Source organism: Equus asinus, chromosome 20, assembly GCF_041296235.1.
Source record: "Equus asinus isolate D_3611 breed Donkey chromosome 20, EquAss-T2T_v2, whole genome shotgun sequence".
Lineage (NCBI taxonomy): Eukaryota > Metazoa > Chordata > Mammalia > Perissodactyla > Equidae > Equus > Equus asinus.
In genome coordinates, this window is record NC_091809.1 from 71,599,686 (window position 1) to 71,617,053 (window position 17,368).

A 17,368-nucleotide genomic window follows, 5' to 3' on the forward strand; every position below is an offset into this window, starting at 1 on the left:
CCAATATATCCTATTGCTTTTCATTTACTTATCAATTGTGATTCTATAGTTTTACATAGAATTGCAGAGAACAGGTATCTGAACGTCTCATTCTGTTTTTCAGTACATTCATACATGAGCATTTTAGACAATGGAATTTAGGTCTTTTTATTTGGAATTTATTTAAAATATTTTTTGTGTTCTTTTATTACATTTGGTATTTTTCTTTTTTATTAAGTGTGTAAGTAGCTTATACATGAATTTCAGTTCAGAATAGCAAAAGGTTTCTATAAAATATTTGTTATAAAAATAAAACTGGGTCTGGTCAGTTTGACAATCACTAATTAATTTTTCCTTCTGCTAATGGAGAGAGGTCTAGTGTTTTATTTTGAGAAAGAATACTTTGGGAATTATTGGATTAGTAGCAATAAACTAAATTGAAAATGAAGTTACCTGAGGTTTATTCCTGAATCTTACTAATTGGCAATGTGACATGCACTAAATTACTATTATCTTAGGATCTCCATTTCCCAATATTGAAATGAATCTATTAGACTAAGAGGTCTCCAAGATCCCTTTCTACTTATTCATTGAGTAAAGACTGTTTCAAACTTCCTTCACAGTTAAGTGTGCTACTTTGATCACAACCATTAAGGAAATTTCCAACTTGACTGTTCAACTCTTCAATATTGATGACCTAGTAAAAGTTTTAATGTTTTAACAACCAATGACATGCTTTCCCAGAAACTTAGGAAGGCAATGTTACTCCATCAGTGTCTCTCAACAGTAATTAGACGATGTCAGCAGTTAATTTTAAGCAAAGGGCTGTAAAACCTAGAAGTAGGGTGTTGGCCCCACCCTTGCCTTTGTCTTTTCTGCCTACATTAGAGAGCATTTTCACTTCTGAGCTTTCAAGGGCAGCTACTCTTGCCAAATCAAAAGTGGCTTTCAGGCCTAGAAACCAAAAGGTTATTAAGTGCATTTAACACCCCGGACACTTTCTGAGTGTTTTTAAGCCAGAATCTAGGGAGACAAAGGTGAATCATGTGAATTTGCTCCCTTTGAATGCTTGTAACCTGGTGGAAAATGTGGACATATAAATATTTATCATAACCAGTGAGATGAGTGCAAAACGCACGTGCCTTAGAGGGCAGGGGCACACGAAGGTCCGTCTTGTGCATCACTGGTCCCTAACGCTGGCACAAGGCCTGATACCTAACAGGCTTTGCAGGAAAGGAGCCCCAGCTTCCAGCAACAGCCAGGAAGGTGAGAGGAGCTCTCACAGAAAAGGGTGATATTTAAACTGAGCGAGGAGGCACCTGGAAATAGTGCTACTAATAATTATTGGTGATCAGGCTAGTACCCAGGAACCTGCTCATTAGACCAGCTTTCTCACACCAGTTCTCTTCCTTATCCCGGGCAAGTTCATTCCTCTCTCTGGGCTTCTTGTTTTTCAGCCGTAAGAGGAGAAGGGTTTGGCAACCTAATCTCCAAGAGCTTTTGTGCGAGTCTGAGTGTGTGGTAACTAAATCCTATAAAGTTTGCAGGGACAAAAAAACAACTAATACACAAAAACAGTACGTTTGTACTACAATTGAATTCTCCAGTGGATAATAGGCAAACAACATTAACAGGAAACCGGACAAAACGAAGCAAAAAAAAAAAAAGGTAGTGAAAGTTTTGGAAAACGGAAGGAAGAGCAGTTCTCAAACAGCTGGGGTGGCTGGGGGTAGCAAGTACAATTTTTGAGGAGAAAAAACTGAGTTGGTGAGGACTAAGTGGGGAAGAAACGCAAGTAAAAGGAAACCCACTTGTTAGATCTCTCCCTCTCTGGGCTTTTTCTCACCTTCTGTTTCTCACCACCACCATGTCTGTCTCTCTCTCTCTCTCTCTCTCTGACCTTTGGCGGTACCACCCCCCCCCACCGCCCCCCAAATTTCTCTCTCTCTCTCCGTTACTTCTCCAGGAGCGAAGTCTGGGTCGCGTGCGGGCCCACTGTGGCTCTTTAATCCTATTTTGAGACGTCCCTTGGCAATGGAACCGGTCCCTGGGATCTCCCCAGGTTCAAGGTCGGGCCAAAGCCAGGTGAGGGGCAGCGAGCACTCCCGGTTTCCACCTCCCCCCGCCCCCCAGCCCCGCAGCTCTCCAGCTCACCGGTTCCCCAGCCTGGAGGCGTCCGGACGCCCCGCCCCCCGAGACCCCGCCCCCGCCGCGCGGCGGGTTTCCGGCCCAGCTGGCTATTTCAGGGCGCGCGAGGTGCAGGTCGCCTTGCTCCCAGCCTGCCGCCCTCCGGTTCTGCTGCCTCTCCCACCTCCCCTCCGGGCCCCGGCCACCATGGGTCCCTGGTCCGGCTCGTTCCTCGCCGCCTTCCTGGTGCTCCTCTCCACCGTGGGCCCCGCGCGCTGCGACACACCTGCCAACTGCACCTACCCTGACCTGCTGGGCACCTGGGTCTTCCAGGTGGGCCGCAGCGGTTCCCAACGCGACATCAACTGCTCCGTTGTGGGTAAGCCTCCGACGCCCCCCAGACCCGCTCCCTTCCCTCGCTAGCCCGGGACACCTTCCTTTCTGTCCCCAAGCCGTCCTCACCCCTAGCGGCCACCCCGAGCGCTCATGCAGGAGGTCAATGCTAGTGGGAGGTCCGGACGTCTTGGCTGGACTTGGGTCCCCTTGGGGTGCCCTCGCGCACGCCAGGGCCGGGAAGTCCAAGTTCAGCTGCTGAGAACTTCTCATTTCACATTTTCTTGATTATTCCCGGGGCCTCAACATTTTTTTTCAATAACTTTTTCTTTCCTCCCCTTCATTTTTGTTTTTGTTTTTTGGTTTGTTTGGTTTGGAAGAGAGTTGAGACTGTGCAGTCTCTCCCATCTGCAGTTTTAATTGTGCCAGTGAAAAATGAGCTCAAAGATGCTCGAGAATACAGAAGGAAAAGTTTTCTCGTTTTGTTAGGTTATGGGAAAGAGCCGTTATGCCCAGCGATTTTGATTTGGACATGTGTTGATGCTACTAGTCCGAGAAAATTTCTGGTACCACTTTGCACTGTTTCATGTAGGCAAGGAGGCATATAATTTTTTTTTTTTTTTAGTAACTCTTCAGCCAGTAATTACATTTGGAAATGCCCAGAGCCAACCACGATGCCTGGCTCATGGAAGGCTCTCAATATCTAATGTTTGAATACACTGGGATATTCCATGAATCCTCAGATAACATGTCTATACCAGGAACAAAGAATTTAGTGAAGGGAGAAGAAAAAACAGAGACTCTTGGGTCAGAAGAGGCACTCTTGTTCTGCCCAAACCCTTACCACTGTGTGGCTTGTGCAGAAGGAGTGAAGCCCTCAGCTGCAATTTCCTTGTCAGCAGAACAAAGATTGCCAGGTCATCTGTTACTAAACAGACCTTTTTAACTGTCTGACTCCAGATGATTGTGTGGTGTCTGGGAATCCTGGGCATTATTACCATTTTTCTTTTAAAAGTTGAACTGGGAGGTCCAAAGCAGAAGGGAGGTTGGGATTTGCACTGTTCTGTCACTGCAATCTCCTATTTGAGAGCATTAATCTGAAAGGTGGAAAAACTATCCAAAGTGTGGAAACCTCCACATGAACGAACACAGCAGAACCCTTTTCAGGCAGCCTCTGCTTGTAGACCATACCTTTGACCTTAACCTAATAATTAAAGACACTCACAGATCTGATGCCCCCATCTTCTGAAGTTTAAAAGGTTAGTTCCTATCTGCACAAATTAGCTTTATAGGATAGAAACTTCGAGTTTGCCAAATACTTAGGAAGGATTCCGATTCTGAGTTTCTGAACTGTAGAGCCATTGAGGAGAAAGATACGCCGTTTCTTCTCTGAAGAGATCATTTCCTTTGTCCTTATCATCTGATAGCAGGTCTTTTTATATTTTTAGATTTCCACTTTTTGACTACCATTTTGTCTTCCCATTTCCGCCTGTCATTTTTAGCATCCCCTGTCTCTCCTTCAGTGTTTGGATGCTCAGGGAAGGTAGGAGCTGTACTTTTTGGGGTCTCTCTGCTTGCTGTCTTTTGAGTCCTCACTTCACAGGCTTGCCTGAGACCCCTCTGGGACTCTACGGCTGGAGGCAACACACTGGAGACTAGTATCTTCATAAGGCAGATTGGCCCAAATTGAGTAGCATGAACGGCAACAGCTTACAAAGAATGGAAATTATGAAGGAGATTTTTGCTCCCATTGAAGTCCAAATAATTTTCCTTTCTTGTGCGTTTTCTTTTCTCTAGGACCACCAGAAAAAAAAGTAGTGGTGCACCTTGAGAAGTTGGATACAGCGTATGATGACTTAGGCAATTCTGGCCATTTCACCATCGTTTACAATCAAGGCTTTGAGATTGTGTTGAATGACTACAAGTGGTTTGCCTTTTTTAAGGTTAGTTTTGTTGGAAAATGCATTCGTATTTTCCATGATTTGATATCTGAAACCTCTTCTAATCAGGAGACCCTTGTAATTTAATTTTTGATTAAGAAGATAACCAGAATTGACACCATTTTTTTCCAAGAGAAATTAGAGGGTGTAATTTTGTCACTTTATTTGAAATGATTTCAAGAGGTTTTAAAAAAAAATAAAACCTGATCTATATTTGAATATGTACAATCCATCCATATTTAAATTTACATTTTGGTAAGTATGACTAAATGCTTAATTTATTTTCTTTATCACCACACCTCTATTTCTCAATATTGCCTTAGTCCCTTCCTTGGCTTTGTACTGAATCTGCAGGAAAGATAGGGATATTATAAATGCTTTTTTCTTGGAGTCATTATGTTATCCTTCTTATCATTGCTTGTTGGCTCTGAGAAATTAACCTAAATGACTCAGTGAAGTAATGTACTAAATATATTAAAGTGAATAAGCTATTTAAACTAAGATAAAGAGAGCGAGCTTCGCAGTTACTCCTTGGGCTAATTAAAGTAAAAGGGAACCCAGCCAGCCCAGCGTGTTTTCTTCTCTCACTAGTAAAGAACTGCTTTCCATTCTTACACACTAGTCCCCACTTATCCACAGGGGATGATATGTTCCAAGACTGAAACCGTGCCTGAAACCGAGGTAGTACTGAATGCTATATATACTGTTTTTTTTCCTATACATGCATACCTATGATAACGTTTAATTTATAAATTACGCACAGTAAGAGATTAACAACAATAGTAATAAACTAGAACAATTATAACAATATACTGTAATAAAAGTAACCGTTGATCCTAGCAACCTCAGCATACAATTTTTTTTCTTTCCTTGTTAAGTCACAAACTTTCAGCTGTTCACTTAAAGGAAGCTTCTCTTTTCAGCTTCTCTTTGGCGTATCAGAATTTGCCAACATCGCTACTCTTGCTCTTGGGGGTCATTATTAAGTAAAATAAGGGTTACATGAACCCAAGCACTGCGATACCACGACAGTAGATCTGATAACCGAGATGGCTTCTAAGTGACTAAGGAGTGAGTAGCGTATATACAGTGTGGATGTGCTGGACAAAGGGTGGTTCACGACCCAGGCAGAATGGAGCAAGATGGCACCAATTTCATCACACTACGCAGAACTGCAGGCAATTTAAAACTTATGAATTATTTCTGCAATTTTCCATTTAATATTTTTGCGCCGAGGTTGACCATGGGTAACTGAAACCGCGGAAAGTGAAACCGCAGATAAGGGGCGACTGCTGTGTTCTAACATTGCTTCCAATTGCAGACACGCTGCAGGGTAAAATAGTTGAGCACGGATTGCAGTCCATGCCAGATAGCCTTCTGAAGTTGGAATTTTTCCTGTTAGCAGAGTATTAAATGGTTTAAGTAAATTGAATCCACAAGCCTGAGACGAGCTGTTTCTTATTATAAATAGAGTATAAATAGAGACAGGCTTCTTCGTGGGATAGGGTTTACAACCTGGGAACATCTGGTAAGAATTGACCAATTATAGGGATTCGTGGGAAAGTGGGGAGTGAGCCTAAGATGATGAAAGACAAAGCGCTAACAAAAGCCTAACTTCTGGATTATTGTGATTTCTTTCATGGGTTGTGGTTTAATCACCAGGATATGGTGTTACATCTGAGCCAACCATATTTCTTACAATAATAACTCCCAATGACTTTTTTTCACTGTCAGGACCCCTCTTTAATATGAAAAAAGAAGAGACAGAGGAAAAAGTTGTCTCCACTCACCTGGATGGGCTGGTCTCATGTTCACCTGGTGGGAACTGGTCTGTTCATGCTGGTTTTTGAGGGCCAGCAGTCCATTTGATTAATTGAAGCCCATGCTTGACCAGTTATTAAGCATTTTTAATATCATCCCTGGATACTCTGTACTTTTTAAAAACATCATAACTATGTCTATATGAATTTTTAAAATTGTAGTGCATGTGTGGTAAATGTAATTCAATCTGAATATAGTTTTTGGTCTGCATATTTATGAGCCTAAGTCTTTGCACACCTCTTACAGGTACTCTGCAAAGCCTTTCAAATTTATTTGCCTTCAAGTTGAGAAACAATTATTTATGGAATTGATGCACAAGAAAAGAGAGATTCAACACAATTGTTACTAGGTACCCTCCTCCTCCCCCTCCTGTGTCCTCACTCCTCCCTCTTTCTTCTCCTTCCCATCATCTTCCCCTCCTGCCCCTTCCCCTTTCTTGCTTGACGTATAATAGGCACTTAGTCCATATTTGTTAAAAAAAAAAAAAAAAAAAAAGAAAATGAATCCATGAAGTGGAATTCGGTTGAGAAATAGGAGTTGAACAAATTATTTAATTGCAAGATGAGGAGTAGTGTATAAATAGATGAGTGAATAGTTTTACCCATTTGGCTTAGAAAACTCTTTAGTCTTCTGTAAAATTGGAGAAACTGGTGGGGAAACTTATAAAGTCACCATTTAATTACCAGAGCCATAATCTGAAATAGACAAAGGCAATTTCTCTCCACTAATATTTTTTCATCAGTTTGCTCTCAGCGTAATAGGAGTCCAGATCTAGTGGGGACAGAGCTGGTGGCTGAAGGAGGAATTGGAACACTTCCTTGTACTTCTTCTTAACTCACAGCGTAACCAGATTTGGTATTTTTCCATAGCCTCAGAACATTAATTGCAGCTCAATAGAAACCCCCTCTTTAGTACCAATAGGGTTTCAAGTGTTCTCGACCATAAGTGAGAAGAGTCAATATATGTGCTGGTGGGGGGCAGAACCCTACCTAATTGTATGCTTAGGGGTGGCGTTCTCTCATTAGGGATAAAAACAGGAAGAGTGCTCTGCTGCTGCTCCTGATTTCAGTGTATTTTTTTTAAAGTGCCCATTTGACCTGAACCATTATCAGGGCCATTTTTCCTTTTCTCCTGAAAAATCAACCACTCTGACTGGTCAGTAGTTAGCTCTTGTGATAAGGATCATAATTTCAATAAAAGCAGAGTAGAATTACGTAAGATACTTGGTTTTAAACTGTCTCTTAACATAATCAAGTATTTCCAGATGAACATATTTTACAGAGTGATAAAACACCATGTTCTTTCAGCAAATCCAAATGAAAGAGTAATGGGCAGCAGAGTTTTAAAAAATGTAAGAAAAATGATAAAGTGGAGTTGACTTTCGATAATAGGAAGGTCAGGCACTTTGGGTGACACTTATTAACACAAAGAGCTAGATTTTCCTGCAAGCATCAGGGTGTTCCCTGCAGTGCTGCTGGGGAAGCCATGCTGGGTGTGTAACTCAAAAAACAAAGCTATTTAGTGAGTAAAGTGCATGAGACTTTTTCCTACAAGCTTAGAAAGTGTCTTTCAGATGAAAATTAATTAATTAACTAATTAACTTTTTTGTGAGGAAGATTGGCCTTGAGCTAACATCTGTTGCCAATCTTCCTTTTTGCTTGAGGAAGATTGTTGCTGAGCTAACATCTATGTCAGTCTTCCTCTGTTTTATGCGGGACGCTGCCACAGCATGCCTTGATGAGCGGTGCTAGGTCTGTGACTGGCATCAGAACCTGTGAACCCTGGGCTGCGGAAGTGGAGTGTGTGAACTTAACCACTACGCCACTGGGCCAGCTGTTTGATTTGTTTTTAAAAATGAAGAATTCTTAAAATTTAAGCATTTGCTATTCAAGTTTAGTATCTTACATAAACTACAACATAGTCCACTGAGCCTACCACCATTACGGAAGTATTTTGCCCTGTGTACATCTGCTGTTGTTATTCTGTAAATCAGTTGGCTTTCCAGATCTCTCCCTTGACTTATACCAGACCATACCGCTTATTTCCTTTTGCACTCTTCAGATACTCTTTCATCGGATTGTTTCTTATTGTTCCAGCTAGTTTGTTGAGTAGGTGGTACTTGCAAGGTGTTCTATTAGGCTCCTATCCCACCTTCAGCTCCCCCAGAGCCTCCTGCAGCACCACTGAGCAGACAGCTTCCACATCATTCTCCCCGCACTCCAACTTTGAAGCAATTGTGATACCACTCCTGTTGTTAGGAACTTGCTTTATTCAATTCTCCATATTCAGGCCTCACTCGGAAGATGACCATTTTACATGATTTGAGGTTCCTAAGCTTTTTTTTCCCCTTAGTTTTTTTTTTACTGCTTGAGAAATTGGGAGTGGAGTGGGCATAATCTATCTTTTTTGCATGTGATTTCAACCTAGATGAAAGCTTGGAAGGAAATAACTCTTGACACTGAAAGTTTTTGCGTAGTTTGAGTTGGGTGGGAATCACTAGGTATATATTCTTAAAAGGTACATTTTTTCCACTCAACTTCCTGCAGACTTTCAGTTATCTGAACACTTTATGGGGGTTACAAACTCAAATGCATTTAGGGCCTACCCAAGCAGATACCCTTAAGCATTTGAAACAAACCTTATATAAAACGTTAAGGAGTAATTAGAACTATGGCACAATGGGAACTTTCCTAGAGGCATTCACCTGCAATTTTCTTGTAAAACAATGGCGGTCAAAATAAAATGTGCAATACTGTCTGCAGGCTGCTTTCTAAGACTATCAGATTTTAATAGCGTTTACCATTTGGTGATAATTGGCACACTCCAACAAATTTGCACCCCCTTATAAGTACCTGCAGATTAAAAGCAACCAACCTCTTATAGGAAAACACAATGTAATAAAACAAAGGATGTTGAATTCTGCCTGACTTTATGTGATGGGTGGTAAGAGATTATTTTGTCGTCTTTAGGCTTTTATGTGCTTTTTTCCTTTTTTATGATGAGCCTGTATAAAGCTGCTCTGTACTCCATCCTCTGTTTGCCTAGAGGAAGGAAGTCATGAAACAAACTAAGCTCCAGGAATGCCTTCAAGTTGAACAGGCTGCTGTTTCTCATTTCACTTTCTCTGAGGCCGTAAAAGGGAGCATTAGAGAAGGAACTCAGATTTTATGTTGAAGATTAAGCCACTCAAGGGTTGAAGAAAGTGCATAGAAGGGAAACTAGACTCATTATGGCTGAAAATTTGGTGCTAGTCAATCTTCATTGATTTCTAATTGAGTTTTTTTGGAGCGTCCACCAGTCTTAGTAGAACTGTAAGGTAAAAAATACTGTTATGGGTGTTTCTAAAACAGGTTGCTATTCAAAATAAGAACAGTATGTTGGGAAATTCATACCAGAGGATTTATTTACCCATTTTATGTGCTAGTGACTTGTAAATTTCATGCTTGTCACAATAGCCAGAAATGTCAATCATGTATTTCTACCATAAACGATGTGGGACTCTTGTACCATGTTTTCCACCGTGCCTTCTGGGTTCATTTCTAAGATAGAACAATTAGCTTCTAGAATACTTGTTATTGGGGTAGATTTACTTGTTTTAGTATAGATTCAATACACCAAGATCAGGATTTTGTCCTTTTTTTTGACAACTTGGGGTTTACTTTTAAGAGTGTTTCAGTTGGGGAACGAATCAGAAGTTAATGCATGCCTAATTATTTCATTTTCTTTTATGATAATGCTTAATCTCAACATTTAATGACTCAGTTTACCATTGTAAACTCTTCATAGGATGTCACTGATTTTGTCAGTCAGTTGTTCATGCAACTGGGAACTGTGGGGATATATGATTTGCCACATCTGAGGAACAAACTGGGTGAGCACCATTGAATACTTTTAATTTTCTTGTTAGAGGCAAGCTTCTCTCCTCCCTAGAGGCTTATGCGAATTAATTTTTTTCATCAGGGAGAGAGGGAGTTGGAGACTGGAGATGTTACGGGTTTTTTTTTTTTTTTTTATAGATTTCTTGCTTGGGCCTGCTTATTTGCTACTTCTTACCTGCCTGCACTATTTTATGTGAGTGGTTTTCACTTTAGTGTCTGCTGTTTGCACACTTCAGATTAGCTCTGCCAAGTACGACGCTCATAACATAAGTAGACATGAACCCCAAAAGGTAAAGACCCAGTTAAGAACCAGTTGGCTCAAGTTCCATTCACGTCCTGGAAGTAGCCGTGCTGCCTCAGGTTGCTTATTCTTTTCCTCAAAAGACTTAAGAGGAAACCAGGTGAGGCCGTAGCAGTTTAGATCTGTCTTTCAGTAGAGAAGGTGGCTCTTCCGGAGAAACTCATAGACCTGTCACGCATCCCTGTGAGCCATCGCCCATCTTTTTTAAACTGGCTCCTTCTCAGAACATAGATTATTGAGTGGGAAGAAGAGGATCTCTTTCACTCTTTATAGTCTCCTCACACTTTCAAAATAGATGTTTAAATCAGTACTCTCACCGGATTGATACATTTAGATGTCTAAAATGTTGGTGGAAAAATGAGTGGTTAGCAAGAAAACTTGATAGGGACTTACCCTTCCTTGCATTTTAACATAACATTTTTACCCTGTTCCCTTCCTCCTTTACTTAGCTCTTAAGTATAGAAGTGTGATGTGAAAAGGGGAACTTGGGCAAGTGTTGAGAGCGCCAAAGCCTTATCCTCTATCAGCGTTTTCCACACTGTTTAATGGGCCAACAGTAGCCCACACCATCTGCCCGGTAGGAATTGCTCATCAGTTGTGTCACTTCTCTTGTTAAGCTTTAAAGGTTGTTCCAGGCAGCCACTAGTAACAGGTCAAAGTGAAAATTAGGAACTAATAGGCTGTTCTGAATTCTCTGCTGATAGTTGAATAAGTGTAGATTGTGTTAAATAGTTTCCTTTATTTCAGAACTTCTCAGAATCTTTAGTATATTGTAGAGTGGTAGCTCAGGAGGAAGATAGAATAAGAAACTTTCCAAAAATAAGTTCATCACTTTTTCCTCACAAAAAATAAGGTATTCTCAGAATGCAGTTTACAAAATTCTGTCTTAAAATTCTCACTCTTCCTCCTAATTAGGGAGACACCTCTACCAGTAAAGAAAATAAACCCTAGTATTTGCTCTGGAAGTGAGATAAATAGCCTTGTACCTGGAAATATGGATCAAAGCAGCATTAAGCTTACATTTAGAATTTGTACATGTTAATGTATCTAGGTTGTGAGATTAGCCTATTTCTTAAGCACGTTTCAAAATTGTGTTAGGTTTATGCAGTGGCGGTTCATTTCAAATGTATCTGCATGTGCTTCTTGAGCATGTCGGCTGTAAGTGCAATATGCGTGGCTTAAGCATTCTGCTTTAGAGAATGGCAGCTTTTTGTGAATGTCTTAAATAGCATTAAAAAAAAATACCAGCATTTCAAATACTAGTACTGGTATTTTTTTACTTAAAAGAAATTAATATGATGAAAGATTTTTAAGAGACAGCATGATCCTTGTTGGCTTGTAACTCTAGTTTTTATTGTCTTTTAGTTATTAAATAGAGTACCCATTGAGGCGCTCTCTTAAAACCACAGCCAAAAACAGACTTTGGGGCTGAGGCAGAGCAGCATGCAGCAGTGGACCTACCTCTAACAGCTAGCAGAGGCTTCTGGCAGCTACAGACCCTTCTGGAGTCTTTGTGTGCATGTAAAATGCAGAGGAGTCCTGGTGACCTACCTCCAAGGCAGCTGCCCTCTGGAACATTTCCTTGGAAAGCAGCAACCACCATTTTGGAATGTGAACAGCCAGAGACTGCGCAGGAAAAAGAAAAGCAAACTTGGAAGTCTTAGGTGGCTTCACCATTTAGGCTTTGAATAAAAGAAACAATATGCAACACAAGTTTTTTTCTCTTTGGAATACCCTTATATTGAAGTGATTTTTCCAAACTGGTTAGGATTTCAATTTTGTGTTTTATTTGTTGATAGTGCACATTTTATTCACTGTTAAATTATTTTCCTGAGTGCCTTCTCTTTCTCTGATTACTTGCAGGAGCCCCAGCACCCATTATAAGGAGAAAATAGGCTTAGGATGTCTCGGGATGCACAGATTATGTTATTGGTGGGAAGATAGTCCTGTGGAAGATGTGTTTAAAGGAGGGGAGAAAAAGAGGCTTTCTGAGAGAAGCCACTGCTGAAGTTGTCTTTGTAGATTGTAGGTCTGCCATCCCCCTGGCCAGAAAGATGATTAATACCTTTTTTTTGTTTTTTGATTAGGTGCCAGCCTTGTGCTGAGAACTTGACATACTTTACCTTGCAAAAGTCCTATCAAGTAGATATTACCAGCATCAATTTATGGATAGGAAAAATAAGTCTCCTACAGTGCTTAAGCTCACACAGCTTCTAATCGTAAAATGATAAAGGCTGGTGTTTCAAACCTAAGGACTTCCCTGGGGCTAAAGAATGAAAGAAAGCCGTTTCACAAAGAAGTAGTGGTACTTGGAGTCACATTGGGATAGATTTTCTGGTGATTCCCAGTCTGTAAACATCACAGATGTTAGTTTAATGGAATAGGATACATACTGCATTGGCTCCTGTTGAAATTTGAGGAGGAGAATTGGCTTGAAGCTTAGGTTTCCTTACCGAAAGCGGCTACTCACTTTCTTAAGCGAGGGTCCTTTCATTCAAGACAAAAATTTTCCTGCTCCTTCTGTTTGTAGTCCCCAAAATTGGAAGGAGAGCTTTATCAACTGCAAAGTACAAATTAAGTGCCCTTGCCAAGCTGACTTCTCTTAATTACACTATTGTTCACACTGATTGCCGTCCTTTAGTTCTTTCCTGCTAAACAATGGACTAGTTTCCTCCTCAGTCACTTAGAGCTGATTAATATCAGCCTTGGTAAACCAAAAATGTGAGGCTACACCTAATCCAGATTGTCTGCAGGACTTTTCTCCTGCATCCCTGCTTGAGGAAGCTTTCTCTAGATAGCAGGTGGCCATCGTTACTTTATTGGTTCAGATAACGTTTTATACCGTCTTAGGGGTGTTGATCTGCTATTCTGGAAAGGTTTTATCTTAATAAAGGTGAACTAACAGTGCAGCCAACTACTTCTACCTGGATACTTTTCTTCCATCCTACCTCTGGATCTCATACTTCTTCATCACTCAGGACCTGGATGCCACCTCTGTGAAACGCTCCCCAGCTCACCGTTAGTAGGAGAAGGGCCGTTATTTTGGTTTCCATGGTCCTTTCCAGAGAGCTGTGCTGTGCATACTAACTGTTGTAATGGAATGATTTGATAGCATGTCTTCATTTTCTTTCAGACTGAAAATCTGTGTATCTCCTTGCATATGCTCAGCACCTAATGCACAAGAACTTTACAGGTGCTTGGTAAATTAACCACACTTCTGTTGTCTTTTCAAAGACTTTCACAAGTAATACCAGTTTACAAAGAGTTAATTCTGTAGGGTTCTAGAAGCACAAATCAGGAATGGTACTATTTATTTTTGGTTCTCTGCTGTAAAAAATATCAGGTTACCTGCCTCCAGAGTTGTAAAAAGAGTTATGTATTTTCAAACAGCTTTTCAGGATGTAAGTACTCACAAAGCAACAGATGTATATAAGAATAGATTTAAAATGGAATTTAAAATCACCTTTACTGATGGTTGTTGGTTGTTTTTTTGTTTTGTTTTGTTTTTACTGTTTCTCTGAGTAACTTTGTATCTAAATGTTTGGTTTGATTGTGGAAGAAAAGACGTGGTGGGTACAAATTACAGATGTATGCGTGAGAAGGCCCCGTAATATAATAGTGCTTAGCATTCTCTGTTGTAATTGCGTGTCTGTCCTTTCCTCTTGTCCTTAAACTCCATAGGGCAGGGGTCAGCTCTGTATTATTGACCATTTTATTCCTTATGTATAACACAATACATGATAAATAATAGGCCTTCAATAAATATTTGTAAAAGAAAGAATGAATAATATATCATTGCATTTTCCTTTGTTTTGTTTGATATTTTTCTGGAAGTATTGTTACCTTTGTGTCCTTGGAGGCTGCGGTGAACCCTTAGGCCATATTTGTTGAAAGACTTCATGTAAGACAGATGAGACTTTTAAATTCTGTTCTGTTTATTTATTTGTTTTAATTTTTATGTGAGACTCTGAAGGCCAAGAGAGGGCTCAAAGTTAAGAACAGTGAAGTTCTAACTTTCAGAATTACTAAAAACTAAATTAGCTGTGGGGAAGTAGGGACCCTGGCAGTCGTCAAGTTCGCTGAGTCCTGGGGAGTTAGTGACTGGGGCCAGCCTGGACAGCTGCAGGCTTTGCCCCGCCTCTGTTCAGCACAGTGAGAAGCCCCAGCTGAAGGTGAGGTTAGATGAACGCTAAGATTTCTTCCAACCTCACAGTTTAAGAGCCTATGAGTGAGTAATGGGCCAAGGGACTTGGACTACTTTGCTGAGTGGTAAATTGCTGTTTTCTTAACTAGTTCTGGAACATATATTTTGATTTAAACAGAATGTCTTTTATGACGCTGCATGTTCACAGGTAAATCTAGCTGCCAATTCTTTCAGTAAAATGCTGTAAGTTATTTGGTTGCAAGCACTAGAACAATCTCCTGGCATTTCACAACTTGTTAAAATTTAGCTTTTTCAATAAACGGTTAAGTCTAGTTACTAGGCAGAAAACTAGAGCCGATCCTTGAAACTGACATAGGGAAGTTTGTTTCTTTCTGAGGAAAGATGTGGTGCTCTTGGGTGGGTTTGGGAAAATAGCAGTTTAGTAAAATGTGCCTTCTTCTCTTTTGTTGCCTCTGCTGACTTTGCTTACAGTCCAGACCTGACGGCAAGTGGAGGTGGTTGTCTGCACTTATGTAGCTACATAGAGTAAACAAGGGCAAAGAAGTGAATACACACGCCTTGTTCTTCCACATTGCTGGAATGTACTGTCTCCACATACATGGTTTATCATTACATCATTCAACTTATTCCAAGCATTCTTTTCTGAAATGGTAGATCCTGATGGATTAGACCTGATGTCCAAATTTTTTATTATATATTCCATAGTATATATAGATACATTTCAAAAGTTATGTACATTCACTACTATACTAATGTCTTTGCTACCAAACGTGTGAAGTAATGTTAAATAATTGGTTATTTATTGTCACAAAAATGCATCCTGCCAAAATACATTTTGTGATGATCCTTTGAAATGATATAAAATATGCTTCATTATCATGATTTTGTTGCCAGAAGTAGTGCAGGAGTCTCTGTTACGAATAAATTGTTTCATTACTGCAAATTTTCAATATTTGGAAACAGAGTTTTCTAATGTATTTTAAAATCTCCTGCGTAAAAAATTTCAGTAGTTTTGGGTCCAAGGCCCAGTGGTGCAGTTTGCACGTTCCGCTTCGTCGGCCCGGGGTTCACTGCTTCGGATCCCGGGTGCAGACATGGCACTGCTTGGCAAGCTCATGCTGTGGTAGGCTCCCACATATAAAGTAGAGCAAGATGGGCATGGATGTTAGCTCAGGGCCAGTCTTCCTCAGCAAAAAGAGGAGGATTGGCTGCGGTTAGCTCAGGGTTAATCTTCCTCAAAAAAAAAAAAAATATTCAGTAGTTTTGACTGATTTTGTTAAAAGTATGAAAGTGTCACAGCTTTTGAAGAGTTTAGAAGAATTATTGTTTGGTATTAGAGACGATGACAATTTAATAGATGCATTTTAAGTGAAGCATATGCTTTATTGATAATTAGGATTAAAAAGTGAATACTGCTGTGATGGGACCATCTTGAAACATCTGTTTTCAAAACTTATTATCTTTTAACATGGCTGACAGAGCTCATACTAGGAATAGGGCAAATGTAAGCTTTGTCACTTTTCTCGTGTTTGCATCACTAGTATTTGAAAATCCTGGTTTCTTTGCAAGTATTCTTTTAAGCCACTAGTTCATTTTGTGAGACTTAGCTTAATTAAATCAGATGTGCGCTTAAGTCAGTTTAAGCAGGCACATGGAAAGGGAAATGCTGTGTCCTAACTATCTCAGAGGTAGCACGCTACACCACAGGTGAACATCTGACATTGGAGCTGAGTGGGGCTCCCAGTGTTGATCTGTATCTTAAATAATAGTGAAAGTTGGTTTTTTAGTTTTCTTTCTCTATTACAAATAGGAATAGAAAGTAGGTATTTTCTTTCCATTATTCCAGTGGTTCATCTTTTCATGTCCTTCTGGAAACCACTGGTTGACGGGATAGGACCCATATCAACTGCTTAGTTGACAGTTTGGTCTAGAGTATAAGTTCTTTGATGGCACAGATAACACCTTCAACAGCTTTATCTCTGAGGTAACAGATGGTAGTGTTTATATTGTTGCCTGTTGAGTGTTTTATAACTTTGTAAACTCTTCAAACTTCAGTGTCATCTTTATCCTTCAGAGGAGTCCAGTGCAGTGGCTACCATTCCCACTCTCAGATGAAGAAATTGAGGTTCCCTAGTTGTAACTTGCTCAAGGTTACATGAATGATAAGTGGCAGAACTGCGATTTAAAGGGCAAAGACCTTTTACTAAACTATATGTGTCTCATACGCAGTGCACTACAGAAAGTGAGTATTCAAGTATTAATCTGGGACACAGTGGAACAAGGTGTAAGTGATTCCCCTTGCCCCCAGTGTCAAAAAGCAGTTGAGAAAGAGATCCAGGATAAATAACAGGATTCCTAAAATATCCCAACCTGTTCTTTTTCATTTGGTTAATGTGGATGTAATTGGTAGATGTGATTCGATAGTTGATTAAATGAGTGGGAAATGAAGAAGGGGGGTTTTGAAAATGTTTGGCAACCAAATGGTGATTTTGAAGAAGGAAAGGGATAGTTATTGCATCCTAGTAGTTTTCTAAACTTAAGTGCTAGGTTTGGAGGTTCTTCAGATTTTATAAAATTATCTATTTGTTGCAACAGAAATCGGCGTAAATGAATAGAAACTTTAATTAGCCCATCTGTGCAAGGCAGTCTTCAAAGACTGATGTTTATATAAATGAAACCCTTTAGAAAAAGTTTTGGCTACATTTCAAACTGTATAGTTTGGCTAAAACTTTAACTTCTTAATTGGTGGTAATGTCAAAACTCACATAAGAAGTATTTTACAATAGCAGGTAAAATGAAAGATGACATGAGAACATTCAAATCA

The 17,368-nt window shown here is 40.1% G+C and overlaps 1 protein-coding gene across 2 annotated transcripts in view; it reads left to right on the plus strand.

Moving 5' to 3' along the window:
* The first annotated feature begins 220 nt into the window (after positions 1 to 220).
* CTSC (cathepsin C) overlaps positions 221 to 17,368 on the plus strand; it is a 37,780-nt gene continuing 20,632 nt past the window's right edge. Inside the window, exons 1-4 of one of the 2 annotated variants that reach the window (XM_014867979.3) lie at positions 221 to 2,485; positions 4,237 to 4,382; positions 9,987 to 10,071; positions 11,745 to 14,184. In XM_014867979.3, the coding sequence (XP_014723465.2) occupies positions 2,014 to 2,485; positions 4,237 to 4,382; positions 9,987 to 10,071; positions 11,745 to 11,755 (714 nt within the window). In that variant the 5' untranslated portion in view covers positions 221 to 2,013 and the 3' untranslated portion in view covers positions 11,756 to 14,184. Of the gene's footprint in view, positions 2,486 to 4,236; positions 4,383 to 9,986; positions 10,072 to 11,744; positions 14,185 to 17,368 lie in introns of those variants that run through there. The other variant, XM_014867977.3, reaches the window with a different exon arrangement.